This window comes from Tympanuchus pallidicinctus, unplaced genomic scaffold (genome assembly GCF_026119805.1).
Source record: "Tympanuchus pallidicinctus isolate F22 unplaced genomic scaffold, pur_lepc_1.0 scaffold7, whole genome shotgun sequence".
Classification (NCBI taxonomy): Eukaryota; Metazoa; Chordata; class Aves; order Galliformes; family Phasianidae; genus Tympanuchus; species Tympanuchus pallidicinctus.
Genome location: NW_026294791.1, coordinates 1,149,015 through 1,167,673, shown reverse-complemented (window position 1 = coordinate 1,167,673; position 18,659 = coordinate 1,149,015). Strand labels below are relative to the sequence as shown.

The 18,659-nt window shown below is 47.3% G+C and overlaps 1 protein-coding gene across 4 annotated transcripts; it reads right to left on the bottom strand.

Moving 5' to 3' along the window:
* Positions 1-750: 750 nt before the first annotated feature.
* SERBP1 (SERPINE1 mRNA binding protein 1) lies at positions 751-18,659 on the bottom strand. 4 transcript variants are annotated; one of them, XM_052666897.1, is made up of 10 exons: positions 18,168-18,659; positions 15,255-15,411; positions 14,102-14,239; positions 13,890-13,985; positions 13,244-13,318; positions 10,733-10,910; positions 7,729-7,776; positions 5,196-5,369; positions 4,228-4,266; positions 751-3,078 (listed from the first exon to the last, which is right to left on the bottom strand). In XM_052666897.1, the coding sequence occupies exons 1-10, from the start codon at positions 18,547-18,549 to the stop codon at positions 3,022-3,024; spliced, it is 1,344 nt and encodes a 447-aa protein (XP_052522857.1). In that variant the 5' UTR covers positions 18,550-18,659; the 3' UTR covers positions 751-3,021. The 4 variants fall into 4 exon arrangements, with proteins under 4 accessions (XP_052522857.1, XP_052522858.1, XP_052522859.1 ...); XM_052666898.1 differs by having other exon boundaries at positions 13,890-13,961; positions 18,168-18,658; XM_052666899.1 differs by lacking the exon at positions 7,729-7,776 and having other exon boundaries at positions 18,168-18,657.

Sequence of the window (18,659 nt, the reverse complement as noted above, 5' to 3'; positions counted from 1 at the left end):
ACGCCGAATGTCCTAGGGCACTCAGCCCCAGCTTGAGTGTACGGAAGGCCTAGCAGAGCAGAGCATGGGCTCACGAAACAAAGGCAACAAGGTCCTCACGAGGACAGGAGAAAAGAAGCAGGTTAGCAAATGCTGCAAGTGTCAGCTTCAGGCATACGTCCTGCGTTTATTAAAACAAGAGGTGAAGCTACGCAAACCAATCTCAATGGGCAAAACCGTTACAGTTAAGAGTGGTCTCAGCTCTTCCCACTGCAGACACCACCGTATATTCACGCGTTCTGATGTTTCATTTTCCTCCAAAATTGCCCGTTCCCACACAGCTAACACTTGCATTTATTGATCAGTCTCCCTTCCTCCCAGCATCGATCCATAAGATGAACTTTCATGCTCAAACCTCGCCATCGTTACATTCACAAGCCAATTTGCACCACGTGCTTTTCTCCCTCTCCAGCTTTTTCTGCTGGCCACCTGTTGAGAAACTGCTCAGATTTCAACAGGTTTAGTCCTCTGGATTTGGTGTGACAGCAAAAGTGGCAAGCAAGAGGATAGAAGTCAGATATTAGTCACTACAGAGCAAGCTCACTCATCAGAAATGAACTGCTCAACTCAGAGGGAGATGTTTTCCCAAAGCAAAGTCTGATCCCAGCAATGGAGGTGGCACCATCACCATAGGAAGATCTGGACCACCTGGGGCAGAACCTAGATGAGACACTAATCTCAGTGGTTTCATCTCCACGGGTTCTCATGACATTTTTAAAAGAGCATGAAAATAAACCTTTATTTCAGTTAACACCCACCAATATTAAAGATATATGTTCACAGTTTTAGTTCTTGACACGAATGGACTGCAAGAGGCAAATTTACATCTATCAGAACAGCAGACAGACCAATGTTAAGTACAAGCTGTCTCGAGCACCGCACGTGACGTGCTGTTCCAGGAGCTGCTCTATTCTCTAAAGCAGAAGGGAAAGCTTCCGGCCAGCCTGGCCCCAAATGCCCAACTGGACAGCCCAGAAGGCATCTGGAAAAAAGCAGAGTGACAACTGAAACAACAGCAGATACACAGTCTGGAGATGGGGAAGGCTTATGTTACAGAGAAAGCTTTTCTGTAAGCGTTTCTGCACGTCAAGGCAATTAGTTGTATTACTCGAGGCGTCCCAAAACTGAAACTGCAGCACATTCTACCAACTCACAGCGGGAGACAGAAGAGAAACACTCAGTGCTGGAAGGATTGCAGCCCCTGCACCGAGCACCTGCCTGCCTGCTCAGTTGGGGGAAACGAACCAAGAGCCATCGCCATCCACCAGCTGAAAACTCGCCTCCTCCTCCCAGCCCGGTGCTTCCAAGCGGCAGGTGAGAACACCAGCAAGTCTGATCTGATGGTATTAACAGTGGTTTACAACAAACACATCTGTAGAAAATAGTTCAGGGAAATCAAGCCAGCCAACGCCATGGTTAAGGAGTTCGGGGTTACATAGTCAAAGGTCTCCCATTCTTTTTGCCTGTCCTGTACAGCTTTTAAAAAAATAGGGCATTACCATTTGTTTTCTATCTACCTAGTTAAGAAACTACAAATGTTTTAAGCTGTCCAAAGTGTAAAACATTAAATAAAATGAGAATCCTGCTTCTAGTCTCCTACTAAATGCTGCAGATAAAAACCCTACGAAACCCTCCTTATTCGTCATTCTCTGAACTGCTTTTGGGTGCTGAAGTGGTGAGGTCCCCACTGGCAGGGGTTAAATTAAACCTACAAGTGACTACAGGGGTACGAAGGATTTCTTACAATCGCTCCCTGGAAAACATTCATTTGTCAACCAGCAGTCCAACCTCCAGCAGCACGCAGACGCAGGACAAGGTTTAGACTAAAGGTGAAGCGCTGGGGTTCTGCTCTGCGCCCTTCTGCATCACACACAGACTGCAGTGCCCCGTTCCTCCTGCCAGGGCTGCCTCTTCAGCAGGGCTGTGGGGGCGTGCTGTGAGCACATGGGATCCCGCTGTCCTGGGGCACCGTGCCACAGCCCTGGAGGAGCACCAGAGCTGCAGCCGCCACCTCCCCCCCAGCTCTGCACAGGAGGAGAGGTGGCTCAGCTACAGGGCACCCTCCCAAGGGAGAAACAGAGGTGATTTAAAAGCTTTTTTTTTTTCTTTCTTCCTTTTTGCCAACAAAGCTTCTTGTTCTGTTGAAGGAGGGAATAAAAAGGTAAGAAGGGTGAATGAAAAGTGTCACACTAATTTTAAAACCTGTTCAGACCAAAGATCCACGTATCGCTGCTGGATACACGGCTACGGAACCAGAACCCAATGTGCTTTGAGTATTTTTCAAGTATCTGGTAACAATTCTGTATAAAGCTTTTGTGTAAACGAGCTACCAAGCAGATGAAAAATGACTGTTTTTCCAAGTTTGAAATTAAGCACTAAAACCAAAGTAACTCCAGGGGTTGGTATTTCAGACAGCGCTCAGTCTGCCAAATTAAAATGCCACATATCCCAGAAGAGCACGGGTTGATAAAAACCTGCTAAGCAGGAGCTAAGGGAACACAAGTAGTGTGCAAGGATTCAAATCCAGCTCGCAGTCAGGGGAAAATCTCTAAAATCCTGAATTAAAAAAAAAACAGAACAAAAAAAAAAACACAAATGAAGTGAAAGCTTTTAACTGGTACACACTGTTCACACCTATATTTCAAGTTTGGAAACGCATATTTTCAAGCAGCAATACAAAAAAGTATCCATGAAGAATGCATAATCTCTGAAAAAATTATGAAAACATCCCTGCTACCATTACATTTCTAAATACAAAACTGACTACCATATTGTTGCTTCTGTGTAGCGAGAGAAGTTCATTTTCGAAACAGATAAAATTCAGTCTTTAGGTGTGAATGGTATGAATGACAGTCTCCTCTTTTTTTTTTTTTTTTTTTTTTTTTTTCTTTTTTTCAATTTCTTAGTTGTTTAGGATCCTTAAGCATGCAAGCCTCGGAGAGGAAGGCCCAACGAGGGCAGGGTTGGCTTATGACATCCAGTTTAGGACAGAGCTGGGAAAGCCTCTGGGTCATCTACATCAGGAGCAGAAGCACTTGACTGAAAGAGAAACATCAGAAAGTTATCACCTCCAGCAGCACCCAGCCCCTCCGTTCCCATCCCTCCCATTCCCACCCCATCCATCATCAGGCACACGACACAACTGTGCTGTGGCACCATGGGTACAGGGCAAGGCCAAGCCCTGCACAGGGAACCCGGGTGCCACCCCAGCAGCAGGGCACAGTGGGACTCCCACCTTCTTTCTTTCCATAAGCTGTGCTGAACCCTACTTGGTACATTCTACCCCACAGAGCTCTGAGTTTCAAAGAGGCAAGAAGCTCAGCAGTCTTCAGCAGTTCAGTACTGGGAAAAGTATTACTACAGAAGCAACTGCTCATCTTCCACCATGATGGGCAGTAAGTTTTGGTTGGTCCCCCTTGCCCCGGGGTCTAGGCAGCTTCCTCAATGACTTCTTACAGTAACACTACCTTTGGAGGCACCAGAGGCATTAAGCACACCAGAGCTGCACACGCCTAGAGCAGTGGCTTACAGCTTCTTTCCATTCCTAATCAGAGTGCACTCCACGTGGCTGCTGCTGTTGCAGCAACACACAGCCACCAGCTCTCCACAAGGGAATGACCAAAGCACTACAGAACGCTGTTACTGGTTCAGAGCACAGCTCAACCTTCCTTTAACCTCCCCTGTTCACAAATTGTTTGTTAATAAAAAATAAAGACAAGACATCGTGCCAATCTATGCTTAAGTCAGACACATCAGCAAAAAGCCTCTTCAGTCCTCACAGAGTATTTTTCCCCCCAAAAGCTCTCCACTGTGCCTAAAAAAGCACTGCAATGAAATCCAAAAAGAAGGGACTTTGGAGTAGCCTTCATTTTCTGCATGAGAAATGTGGTGGGGAAAAAGAGTAGAAAGCATCTCCAGACAGGAACTGCGGAAGTTCCTGCAAGCATCTACATGTATCAAGGAGGAAGTGAAACATAAACCATTCCAATAAGAGCTGCAGCAACATCTGCAGGTAAGACAGACACTGCAGAATTGCCCGTGCCACAAACTAGAGTTAAGAAATAATAACAGGGCCTTCTGTATTCAGCCAACACATCTGCAGGTACTGAAGCACAAAGCAGGAGGGCAGGCAGGACGGGATGGGAGCTGCCCACTCTGGGGAAGGCAGAGGCTGCAAAGATCACCCACCTGGTTGGGCGTGTGGATCACATCAAACTCCTTAACCAACTGGAAGGAAACAGAAAGTCAGCATCAAACAAGCTGCAGATCTCAAAGTACTTCCCCACCTCTTGGCAGCATTCCTCTAAATGTCCTATTAGTGAAGCAACTCAGAGCAAAATCCACCATAATTTTTATATCAATTCCTAATCATTTTTCTTACATTGCTGCCAGGAAAGAATTTTCCAACTAACAAACCTAAGCATTTAAAAAGATGCAGTGAAAAGAGAAAGTCGGCATCCCACAAAGGGAAGAACGAGCCAGACCAGTTTACAAGACAAGAAGTCACACCACAGCCCAAACTCATCTGCTAGCAATCTGGGTACGTTTATGGCAAAAAAGTGACCTGTATTAAGTCAAACTTTGCTACGGCTACACAACTGTGTGTCAGCTTCACACCTCTGCCCCAGGCAGTGCTTTTGCCAATTATTTCCTTAGGGCTTCAGTGCTACTGGTGGAAAAATAATTCCTGCACAACAAGAAAAAATCATGTTTTATTTCCATATGAATCCCCCCAAATCCCTCAAACTGAAGAGGCACCACGCAGCCACAAACTCGTTTTCATTCCCTCCCAGAGGTAACAGGGCAGATATTCTGTCCTTGGAGACTGACAGTACATTCAGATCTGTCCCAGGAGTCATTTTTCAGGCTTAAGTACAGCTGAAAAGAACTGTTTTTTGTTGTTTTGGTTTTATGTTCCAATAGTAACCTACTCCTCACCTCTGGTTTAGTGCCTAGTTAGAACACTGCTGAACACTCAATCCCTTTGTGCTAACAATACCTAATTTTAAAGCAAACCTGCAAGAACAGACCTTCCACTTGGCTTTAAATGAACAACTCCCCCCAGAACATGAGTGTACGGAAGGGAAAGGAGTGCCACAAGCCCGGCTGCCTCACAGCCGAGAGCTCTGGCTGCTCACCTTGTCAGCCCCGCTCACCTTGTCAGTCCTGCCCCCACGGCTGGCCCTGCCTCCACGTCCTCGGCCACCCCGGCCCCCTCGACCACCGCGTCCGGGGCGGCCGAGGTCTCCAAAGTTGATCTCCAGCTGGGATGTGATGTCGTTGGCAGGCTTACGGAAGTGATGATCCATTACCGAGTCCTCAGCGTGGGCCTGAAACAAACCGTTTTTTCCTAAGTAATCAGATGAGCACGGAAGTGTTCTCATCTGCAGTTGCACTCTTAGTGACACAGCTCCTGAGCTCACCTCCAAACGCACACCTGAGCGTGAGATACAGCAGGAACCGCAGTGAATCAACTGCACCACTTCTGCAGACACCACGCAGAGAGCAAACAGACTGCTGGCATCTTAACTTCGTTCAGGCGCTGGCACTTATTGTGTATCCCCCAGACAATTCTGAGAAGCTCTGGCGTTGTGTCCCATGAACAAGTCTAAGCTTACCTGGGCCCCAACCATTCCAATACAGAACTTCGCTTTCCAGCGTTTCACTTCCTCTCGTTTCATACCTGAGGAACCTTAAAGTTCTATTCATTCATTCATTCAAGTCTTGTGCAAAATGCACTCAAGAAGTCATCTTTATTTTGCTCCATGAGTGCTTTGCATGTCCTCGTTTGCTTCATTTCGTGTTAAGCACTTCAAGCACTGGAAACCAAAAGAATCCCACCTTGGTATTCAGCCATAGCAAACAGTGGAAGAGGCACAAGCACAGTTCAGTCAGAATGTAACTAAGGTAACTAACACAATTCAGGCTAAAAGAGAACCCACCTCACAAATTCCACTGAGGAACGACTCCTACCAGCACTGCCACGACAAAACAATCTCTCACAGCTTGCTGGTGCATTCAGTGAGAAATCTCAAGACTTAACGCCCTGCATCCTACTGTGCAGAACAGACCAAGTATTTCAAGTCATTATATACCAAACATAACAAGCAACAGATGTTTTTGTTTCCCCTACTCAGCATAATTAATTTTCTACTTAAGCAACCCATTTTAGGCACCTACGATGATGTGCAGAATGTAGAATTGACCACAGTGGATCAGACCAGTCCTGTCTCTTAAAAAGCCCAACCATGGTACTTTGGAAACATGACCATCCATGACTCTCTAACACCCCAATTCTGGCTGACCAACTGTTTGCTTTCTTCCCTACCTGTAGGTGCCACATGCAAGCTTAGGCATTCTGACCGTAAGTTACTTTTCTTGTGGTGTAGTTACACAATATACTGACTTTCTGACTTTCAAAGGCACCATACTGTGCAATTAAGTGCAACACCTCCTAATTATCTGTTGTGCATCCTTCACAGAGCAGCCAATGGATACATAGAGGGCTGAAGTCAAAGGGCAGAAAGTTGCTTCTGGGGATGCCTCGAGTCAATCACAAGCACCAGAATGCACAGAGCCACCAAGAGTGCTCCCCCCACCCTAATGACCCCTTCCAGGCCCAGCTGGACGTGTGGCCTCCACAGCACCCACAGCTTAATTAGGCACACTGAGAAGTATTGCCCCATGCTGGTTTACTCCAAACGTGTTTCACTGGGATGTGTTCTGTGCAGCAGCTGCTCCTTAAGAGACTTCTGGTTTACTGATCTGAAGCTCTCTCGTCCCTCAGATCGCTTCTCTGTGCTCCTGAAGGTGGCTTCAGCAGATATTTTTGGACAAGAGTCATTCCAGGTCTCTACCTGACAGCACAAGCAGAACGACAATACTAAAGCAGAAGTACACCAGTGATTCCAATAGGAAGCAGCGCCTCCCGTTATGGTTTAGATTCCTTTCCTACTGATGGTGTTTCACCTACTGTTTCAATCATCGCAGGGTACGGAGATGTTGTTTCCAACTTTCTGGCAGCCAAGAGACTCTCTTCCAAGAGGCAGAAGCAGTTCTGTGCATCTGCTTCCCTGCGCTGCTATTGCTTAAAAAAGAAACTCTACAGTCTACCAAAATACTGCATTTTTCCCAACTGAACCACTAAAGCCAGCAAGTAGCAAGTTCTGTGTATAACCTGAGGATTTATTTAACCAAAATAACTCTAGCTAATTTAAAACACCAATAGAAGACTTGGCACATTCTCCTCCTGTGGTAGAAGACATAGCACACAGATTGTCTGCTCCGAATCATCTTTGGAAGCACTTCATTTGTATGTACTGGCAACTCTTGAGAGCGCTCTGATCTAAGATAGCTGCTTGAAGGCACTGCTACACTTGTGGATCTTGGGAAAGGCTGTCCAAAGCTTTAAGAACAAGTCACTAACGGGAAGTGAGCCAAAGCAGACAGCAAGATGCAGAAAAACAGCAACAGAAATAAGAGACTCATGATGGAAGTGTTTATGGGATGATCAAGAAGGAGAAAAGGCACTAATGATAGAGGGCCCTACACTGTGCAGTGAGACAACAGGCACAGACAGAAAAGCTCCGTATTCTCTGCGTTTGTTGTTCCTTTATGTCAAAGCCCTTCATTTCAGAAGGGGCTCAGGTCAAAAACATGTATCACCAGTTAGATAGAAAGGAGCAGTACCTCATTTGACTCCAGCAGACTCCCCTGCATTTCTGTCATCGCCTTTGTCTGATGAAAGTTGCGTGTCCACACCAAAGTGACAAAGGGAACAAAGGGAGAAAACAAAAGGAAGAAATGAGACTCAACTACATATAGAAACAACACGTAATCAGGTCACATGAACTTGCTGGATACAGATGGCACTGAGCACACAAAGCAGCAAAAGGATTGGAGCAGAAGTCGTGCAAGCATCCAGAAGGAGCAGAGGATGGATTTATCCCAGGAGGCAAAGAGAAAGGATTGGAAGAAAGAAGTTGTTTAATATGAGCTGTTGGGAACTCCACATGCAGACTGATCTGCATCTCACTGTACTGAGCACACAGACCTGTACAGATAGATGGCACAGCTTGAGGGTGGTTTCAAGTAATTACTCTCAATGAAAAAAGAGTTTCTGCAGAGTCTGGATTCGAGTGATTCCTACACACTTTGTAAAGATGATTGACTGTGTTCCAATACTTGCTTGTCAGTCTTCCATTGTGATCTCCTCTCTAAGAAAGTGATGAGAGAGCAAGAAAAGTTTAAAGGCACAAGGAAGAGGCACAGCACAACAGATATGATGAGCAGGAACTCATTCACTGGTGGATGAAACTCTCCCGGAGCTGCTCTGAACAACTGGAACAAGTCTTAAGATTTCTTCACAACTCAACTTCCCATTATGTGTTCAGCAGGACTTGAAGTACCCAATCACAAAGTCAGTTGCATGGAAGGAAAAGGATCTCTTTTGGCATAACCCAGCCTTCTGGAAAGATTCCCATCAGACGAGGGCTGCCAATACACGTGGATTTCATATTAAACCAGCAAGAACCCGAGACAGTACGAAGAGTTCGTTGTACAGCACATGGGACAGATGGGAAAGACCTGAGATACAACCAAGCACTTCATTCTTCTGTGAAGAACACAAGGAGGAGGAGAGCCTGGTGAAGGAGATAGGGCAGATGAGCAGCACTGGGTCCTCACACTCCTCCTTTACCAAAGGTTCCTAGGACACCCCCAGGAGTTCTGAGAAGGTGGCCCTTGTGACACTTTAACTTCTCAGAAAAATCTGCACGTGCACATTGTCATTATTCAGCCCTAAGGGTTAGGAAGATGTGGGTCTGAAACCCAGAATTTACCTATAACCAAGTCACTTCCACACACCACCACTCTCATTACCCAGCACAGAAACCTTCCACCAGCCTCGTGACTCAGAAGAATGTCCAAGACAACAGAGAGAACAGCAAGTGGTGAGCAGCTCTGCTCACAACTCCTAGTTATTATTCTACCTTCTCTACCTGTTCACAAAGGAACTGCAGGGAAAGCTTGCCCAACACCTGTGTTTTAAAAACAGTTCTGCTGTAAAGCTTAGGAAAAGAAAAACACTTTCTCAAGAGACCAGCGAACAATGAAAAAACAAATGAGACATTTGCTGGACAAGTTTAGAAGAGTCTGTTAACAGCAGTTTTGTTCATATCTCCCTTCTGTGCTCATACAGCAGGGAATGGTTACCTCAGAAGTATCTGATTTGTTTACTTCAAGAGCAATCAGCTAACACAGCTCAGAAAGAGCAATCTGCTCACCTCAGCAGTTCCATGAGAGAATTCTGATGTAAGAAAGAAGTTTAGAAAGTAGAATAAACTAATGCTTCACTTTTCAGAAGGAAAATAAGAACAAAGAGCTTTCCAGCTTCTTAATGACTCAGGAACACAACCATCTCATCACACTACCATACGTTCAGATATCTCTGGGGAAGAAATATTCCATCTACCACTGACACCCAGTCACGTATCTTTGCTCCATGGAGGTTGGAGTGGGGAGGAAGATGTCCAGACATGCTCAACGACTACAGGTGTGTTACATCTACATATCTTGCTTGGTACATCTCTTCAACATTACTCCTCTAAGCAATTCTTAGTCTAACTTCAGTTCTGTTTCCTATGCAAGCTAGGGAAAGTAGCAGAGTAGGAAAATTTCAAACACTGAGCAGCTTAAGGAAAATAAAAAGCACAAATCTACTTCACACAGCAGAAAAATAAACATGATTGTGTCTTAAACTCATTCCAAGCTCAGTGGATTAGAAACGGAGTTCTCATGGTAAGGGATGAACAGTGTTCCCCAGCTGTACAGCACCTCCCATCTCACAAGAGATAAAAGGACAAGGTGTGAAAAGCAGGAACACACATCAGAGATCAAACAGCACATTGCACACTACTGCATCACTTCAAAAGGAGTCGGAACCATCTGCTGCACAGGGCTGAAGGCCTCTGATTAACAGTGTCAAAACCAAAGATTTAATGGTCCTGTCAGTTTCTGAAACTGAATCCAGCTGCTAGAGCCCAGCCTTAGGTAACAAAGCTCTGCACTGTTCTCCTCCCTGAAGTGGGACAATGTGTTTCTCTCTGCCACACTCAGCCCTTTAAAAGAAGTTGGTGTTATTACAAAGTATTTGAGAAATTACAATTTTCAAGTGATTCTAGGGAACTGTGTGGACACATACAAGCTCAATTCACCTAGTTTCTAACAAACATCAGAGGCATTGGCTGGGTAACTCTACAGAATTACAAGTTACCAGGTTCCAACATCCGACCAGGTGTAGGCATAACCCACCTTTTTTCAGTTCTACACAGAATTTAGCAAGACCAGCACAGTGATACAGTAACTCCTACTTTAAAAAACATGGAAAAAACGTTCAGGTTCCCACCAAGAGACAATTCTTACAGCTCCCTGCCCAGCTGCAGTATTCCAGTCTTCTCTCTCCATGGTCAGGTTACAACACAGCATATGTCAGCGTAAGAAAACTAACCGCAGGAAGAACAGCAACTGACACTACAGTACAGCTGCAGTTTTCTGTAAGAGAAGTTGTTCTGGCTTTATGAACTTGGACAGAAAGGTCAGCTTGCCAAAGAACAGAGCTCACACTCCAAGAAGTGCACATCATTAGAAAAACCTATACAATCTGGACACTAGCAAATATCAAAAATCACTTTACCTCCTCGCTCTTTGACTTGTGAAGAACAAATCCTTTTTTCCATTGCCCATCAGCACCCTCATTTGGTTTACGGATGTTGAACTCAACCTTTGCACGATCCTTACTTTGAATAGCTTTCCATTCGTCCAGGGTCATTTCCTTAGGACCTTCCTCCTTAACTTCTTCAACCTCATTTTCCCTGTAGTAAATTCATGGATATTACTTACGATCATGGCTTAGAACCCATTCCCTATACACAGTGAATTCAAAAGCAGCTCTAATCAGCACCAGATTATAATAAACATAATATATATATGTACACACACACACACACACTGCAATACTATTATTTTGTTTCAGATTTATGTATTAAAAACTCAAATCCAACACTCAACAAGCACACACGAAAATTTATCTCCTTTAGCTAAATGAAAACTGCTAAAAATCACAGCCAGACACCTTTTAAAACATAAATGGCGACCACAGCAACGTTTTAAAATTAACACTGATCCTTGCTGCCTGTTCTCACTAGTAATGGCAATTGTCCTTGCAAATTTAAAGCCTACTCTTCCATGAGACCTGTTTGGAGCTGTTCTCCCCTCCTCCAAGAGACCTGCCTCCCTGTGTGCCCAGCTGGGCAGTGAGATGGCACTCACCATTACCGTAATCCTCAAGATTCTGTTGTTGATTTGCACAGCCAGCTTCTTTTACTTGATTAAAAGCAGCTATTAGCATACCAGGTAACCAAACAATTTCTACTTCTGGCCAATTTGAAAAAACAACTGCATAAAAACGCAGTTCCTTGGTAGATGCATCACCTATTGTAAAGTCCTGGCACCCCAGCTTCTGCCAGAGAGCTATTTTTAAGTAAAATGCACAACCACTATGTTCAGTAACAGATCATGTTCCAGCTACTCAGGCAGTCAATCCTCCAGCCATTCTTTGGTGTGTTTATGCAACTCTATTTGATTTATGAGCTACTCTGACATTATAAAAAAGCAGTGCCATGTATGTGCAGCAAAAACATCGTGAATGCATCAACTCAAAAGAAAAGGTCTTTCCTGCAGACACCAGTTGATGTAATAATGCAGAAGGTTTATGTCAAAATCAGTGTATTTCATTTTACTCAACGTAGGAGAAAATGACTTTGTGATACCTGCAGAGCCATGCTTACTGCTCACTGCAAAGCCACTGCCCCCTGGCATTCTCCTTATTCTGTAAAGCATCCTACAGCTCCACTGAAACATTTGGAGATCCAAAACAGCCAACTTGGAAGCAAAGACACGTAAGGATGCTTCCTTGGAAAGACGACTGATGGACTGATGGACTGCAACAAGAGTTGTATATTCAAAGCAGAATACATCTTCTGAAGACTTCCAGAAGAAAACCACCCACACAGACAGCCTGCAGAATGCTGCAGATACTGACCCACCCTTGTGCAGATCAGTGACCTGGTCAAGCAGCAGGCACCACCTGTAATGAAGAGCCAGGAAATACTGCACACCACAAAATCTCATAGTCATACAATGGCATGGGTTGAAACAGACTCTGAAGAAGACCCAGTTCCAACACCCCTGATGTGGGCACAGAGATCTGCACTACTCTTTTTTCCCTCCAACAGGAGCTATGTGCATTTTCTGACCACTGCTACAGCTCTAATTCCTTAAAACTGCTCAGGCTCTTTCTGTTCACAAGGCAACCTTAACCACAGGCATTACAACCTTGCAGGAGTGATGGCACTCAGCAAGCAGTTAAAACACATCCCTGCCTTACTCTCCACTCAGTCACTGTTTCACCTGTAACCAAAGCTACTAGTGAGAAAATGGAGCCACAGAGGATTCCACATTAGAAATCTTTGGCAAACGAGCATTTTAAAGAGATGCTTTCTATTGTTTGCCATTTTCTTTTGAATCCATCAGAGAACATGCACCCATTAAGATACCGCATTTTCATCCTGCATCCCTGCAAATCAACTCCAAGTAACAGCTGTGGGAATTCTTCCATTCACTGACTAGTTGCTTTATTTCCCCTTACCAGCGTCCCAGAGAAAATAGAAGCAATGGAGCTAACTTCTTTGAGAACTGCACACATGCACAAAAGATGGAAAGAGTGAGAGACAACCTTTCTTCTGCAGGCCAGCCACACAGCCTCAGCAGTTCTGAGAAACTAAGTGCCTCCCATTGGCAGAACATTCCGTCCCCTGGTTGTTCTGGGTAGTTACGAGCGTGGTTGCTTTTGGATTTGGTACTTACAGTTGTAATCCTGAGATTACACACACTACACCATGTTATTAATAACTAAACGTGAAAGCGACCTAAGAGCTTGCAATACACTAACTAATAGCTTCAAACCTGACATCTAGAAGTTATCTTTAAAGAGTTCTTCAGCAGCATCGTCACTGATTTGGTATCCACTGAAGGACATACAAAGTGAATATGGCAAAACAGAAGTAGAAAAACTGTCAGGGAGTAAAAGCAAAGCAGTGACACCTTTGAGGCAACCAGAGAACTCGACAGAAGGGGACACACTCACTTGTTTTCAGAATCAGCAGGCGGATGTTCCTCTCCCTCTGGCGTTTCCTCAGTTACAGCAGACTGATCCAATTCGCTGTAATTACAGTTGGGTTTTGTTTGTTTTGCTGTTTAAGTTCATGCCTATTTAAAACTATGCAAGATGAATGCCTAAGTTCTATAGCACGTTTACACAGCTTACTGTTCTTTAAAAAGAACTACTTCACTAAGAATTGGTGCTCCCCCTGCCTTTTAAAACTGAGCTTTCCTTCTTCCCAGCACTGAGTCATACCCATTCTGAATGTCTCCCAGCAAAGCTTGAGACAAAATACATCTGGATATTAAAAATGCTGCATTCAATGTGATATTTGGGAAAAAAGCCTGCTTAGTTTGATCAACGTTAAACCTGTTTAATTTTTAGTAAGATAAGGATTGTTCAAAGAACAGCAGAAAACAGTTCCCCGTTTTAAACTTCCCCACAATTCTAGTTTTAGAAATGGAAGCCATCTCATCTATCTGTAATTCACTACATTCTGAAGTCACTGGCTTCTTTCACAGCATACCACAAGTCCCCAAAATCTAAAGGAGAAAAGGCCACCAAATCTCTACTCTGTGAGAGCTAGGATTTCACATTCTGATAGATCTCTGAGCAATCAGTGACTACTAACGTGAGTTCGTCTTTGACGGTTCCCCAGTTGTGTGATCCACTGCCACCTCGCTTGTCCTCGTGCTTCAGGCCGCTGAAATGCGAATGTGAAACAGAACTAACAAAACTGAGTTAACATTATAGTGTCCAGATACAGAAATTCAAAGACATTTTGAGCCATATATTAATAGCAAAGAATAGCTGAGGAAGCTCTAGGAAAAGCTAAAGACTTACGATCTATCGCTGCCACTATGTCTGTCAAATTCACGTTTGCCACGAGAGTCAAACCCATCTCCTCTGCCCATCCCACGGCCACGGCCACGGCCTCTTCCAAGTCCACCACGTCCACGCATCGGTCGGTCCAGGATGGGTCTACAAGAAAAGGTCACGCTTCAGTATTCAGGCCCCCAAGCTTTCAACACAGCTTTCAAGTTTTTCTTATCATGAGCGTGGCTCGCTTTTCCTCTCATTATCTTGACCACAAGGGAGGCCAAACACTGGCACAGGCTTCTGAGCAAGGTGCTCAGCACCCACTCCTCTCAGCACTCCACGAGCACCAGAACAACGCCCCAGTTAAAGCTCTGTTTTTGGGTAGCCCTGCAGCCACACACCTGGATTCCAGGATCTCTGCCGGTCTCTCCCTCCCAACTGAACTAATTCTAACTATTTGCAGTCTAATTTCAATACTGAACTATAGGACTGGAGCAAAACCATACGTAATGCTGCTCTCCCCACATTTCAGGAACTGAACAAATGCTTTGTTTGCATCTCCTGCCCACCATTCCCAAATTTAGCCTTTCTGCTGCATTATGTCACTTGCTGATGCTACAATCTCACATTCAGCTGCCTTACTTTTAAAAGTATTTCAATGCTGACCATTAAAACGCTAACATTTGAAGATTGCTTTCAAAACTCTTGAATTCTGGACCCAATGTGACACTTGGTTCCCTTTAGCCACGAGCTGGCTTCACTACTTCCACATCAGAAGCCACTGGAGCCAAGCATGAACACCTCCATGGACAAACCCACACTGGCTTGAGGTTAACTGTACAAGTGAAGCAACAGCTGTAACAGCAAACGGATCTCATCCTGCAGGCAAGAGCTACACTTCAGTTCCTCTTCTGACCTCTGTGTTGTGGATGCTCACAAATACACCCAGGATCTTCCTGATTTACACCACGCTTTTTGTCAAACTAACGAACTGCTCACATTGTGTGATTCCTGGTAAGAACTTGAGCCACGTTTGTAAACAAAATCACACAATGGGAAAGTACTCTATGCTGACACAGGTAAGTCTCTGCTTGGCTTTTAAGCTTAGGAGCAGAAGAAAGGACAGCTCCACTCCAGGGTGTCACCACATTCCGCATCACGCAAGGCACATTCTTACTTATCAACAGAGAATTCTCCTCCTTCGCCCTTCTCATCGACAGGTTTATCAAATCGGCGCTCACGAGGAGGTCGTCTCTCAGGTCTCCTGTCAATGGGTTTGCCTTCGCCCTGCTGCTGCTGCTGCTGATCAGGCCTCCTGCCAATGCGCCTTATCCCTGCAACAGGAGCAAAACACACCAACGGAATGCAGAGCTGCTCCGGAACAGATACTGCTGGCAGCACTGTCAAACAAAGATGAACGTGAGCTGGAATTCAGGCTTTTCTTCTAACTTTGTGACCACAAAATCTTAGAAACAATACCTTTATAAGAAGGTCACTGCAGACCATTTGATTCTAATTGACGTTTTTATGCAGCCTTTCAATCAAGCTGCATTTTGTCCAAGCACGTGCTCTTACACTGCTGTGGGAAACAAGACCTGTCAGAGCACACAAACACTGCAGATCCATGTTCAAACGATCGGCTTTCAAAGAAGGATCAAGATAAGCAAGTTCTGTGTTCTTTCTCCAAAGGGCATTTTTCAGGTAGAACATGTGCTTTCTATTTGATGTGCACCGAAACAAGGCCAGCAGCTCCCCCAGAACCAAGCCCCCACGACAGCCACCCTGTTTCATCCTACCACGCTCTGCCTGGAAGCATTTAATCAGACTCAGCACCTGGGGTTGTGCTGTTCACAAAGCCCGCCCCCAGTGCGATGGCACCCACACCCCACGAGCCAGGCAGCACAGCAGACACAGCTCAGTGCCTCGGGATGACTCGACGTGCTGCTGCTCACAGCCCCGCGTGCTGGCGGACAAAGGCTCAGCCAGCAGTGAGCTGCACACAGCCCGAGAGCTGCGCTGCTGCAACCGACGGCGATCCTGCCTCCATTTCTACACCTTCTGAAATCGCCCAGAAGAACCACTCCCCGTACTGTCTTCCCCACTATGACATCTGAAGGGTCTTAAGTACTTTTTCCCATTCATCTCTACTACTTCTTAGGAAGACCCGTGCAAACTCCTTCACGTGCAGTGACGCCACCATCTTCCCAAAACACACAGGGAACAAAACCCTCAGCAAACCACCATCCCCAGGGCTGCCTCCAAAATGAAGCTGCTACTTGAAAAAGTAAGCTTTTAATATTCCCAAAGACAGAAGTTCCTGCCAAACAAGCAGTGCTGCACCTGGGTGGGGCCCAGAAGTTACAGCTGTAATGATATCCACGCCAACACGCCCAGACTAACAATGCCTCCTTACCTGACATGCTGTGCTGAGAGCACATGCTCGCATGACAGACACTGCTTGCTCAGTAAGGCTCGCCCCCTGCAGAAACACAGCGGCCTCAACCCCTACTCGCCCCCAGGAGAGCCTCTTGGTTGCAGCGGCACAGCAGACCCAGCCATGCTATGCTGAGGCATGCTGCAGGGCTGCAACACACGATCCAATGTCAAGTGTAGCAACTTGTGCTCAGCATGGGGCTCCCAGGAGCCAAACTGACAACGCACAGCATTATACTGCAGAACCCACAACCAGTAACACACCAAACAACTGCACCTTGCAGAGCACTGCTGCAACAGCAGGCCGGGGTGTCTGTTTCATTGCTATAATAAGCCACAAAAGACTCCTTGTCACAACAAAGCACTGCATGTTCTTGAAAGTCAACGTGAGACTTTCAAGACTGTTCCCAAGCTGTCCCCCACGGACCCAGGCCCTGTGTGCTGGCCAAGCACGCTGCCACATCTCATTGCATGGGCTCCCACTGCCAGCCCACAGCTGACCCACACCCATGAGGGATATGAGCTCCAGGAACCACCACTCAGGACAAGGTACCACACTCCGCCTCAGGAAAATAATCCCTGGCATCACACTGGGAAACACAAAACATCCACAGGCAAAAATCCCTGCAATAGCTCCCAGGTGCTGCCCGGTGTTTTCTCGCTATTCGGCAGGAGCACCTTCTAGTATCATATATTAACTTCTTTCTTAAAGCCCAGTGTAACCCAAACCCCCACACGGGGTGCTGCACAGCCACCTGCATGCACAAAGCTGCTGCTTGTCACACGGCTCTCTGTCACACCGACCCCTCTGTCACAGCTTATTTGTTCAGCCTGTGTGCACTTTCAACAGCCAGAACGCCCTGGTGAGTGGGCTCCGGGGTCGCACAGACATGACGGAAGATGCAAGTTATTAACCAAGCATGCGTTGTTCCTACCGACTCAGTTACCACTGCTGCACAAAAATGAGTGACTTCTGCTGAGAGCGTGACACACACCTGCACCCACCGACCGTCCGGAGCTCACGTGGAGGTTTTCCTAATTCCTGCTGCTTCCATCACAGAACCCCAGGATCCCAGCATGGCGGGGTCGAAAGGGCCCTCACCCCAGGGCTGAGTGCCCCCACCAGCTCCGGCTGTCCAGGACCCATCGGTGGCTTCACGCACCTCCAGGGTTGGGACAGCAGCTCTGGTCAGCGGTGCCAGGGCCTCACTGCCTTCAGAGAACGAACTTCCCCCTTACATCTAGAACTAAATCTCCCCTCTTTTAGCTGAAAGCCATTCCCCCCAGTCCCATCGCCACCTGCCCGTGCAGAAGTCGCTCACGAGTTTACCAGCTCCTTGCAGTACCAAAGGACCCCCGACCCCTTCCCTCGCCTACACCAAACCCACCCACGGGGACACTCGGGACACCCCACGCGCTCCTCCATTTTGGGGCCGCGGCCACGTGCGGTTCCGCGGGACTCTCCGTGGCCGCCCCCCCGCGCCACGCGGCCCCGCTCCCGCCACGTGCGCGACGCGGGCCGGGGGCCGCTCCCTCCTTCCCTCCCTTCCTCCCTCCCTTCTTCGCCGCCCGCTTCCCTCCCTCCCTCCCTCCCGGCCGGGCCCGTCGCTTCCCGCCGCCGCCTTTGTGCGTTCCCGCGGAACCCGCCGGCGCTCACCCTCCTTCCGCAGCGGCGCTCCGGGCTGCCCGCCGCCCTCCTCCCGGCGCTCTCCCCCGGCGGAGGCGGCGAAGGGCGGCAGCGGGTTCTTGCGCTCCTTCTGGGACTCCCTGCGCAGCTGCTTGGCCGCGCTGCCCGCTCCGCCGCCCGATCCCGCCTGGCCCGGCCCTCCGCCGCCGGCACCGCCCGAGGAGTTGCTCTGCGCCCCCGCCGGGCCTCCTCGGGCCCCGCCGCCCCCCTGGGCCCCGCCGCCGCCGCCGCTCTCTTTCCGCCGACTCTCGGCCGCCCGCAGCACCTCGAAGGGGTCGGACTCGTCATCAAAGAGCTGGTCGAAGCGGTTGGTGACGACGCAGCCGAAGCCCTCCTGCAGGTGTCCGGGCATGATGGGCCCCCGTCGGCGGGATCCTGCTCCGATGCTGCCGGGCCCCCCCGCGCCCTGCTCGCTGCCGCACAAGATGGCCGGCCGCGAAGAGACCCGCTTCTCTTCCGGCG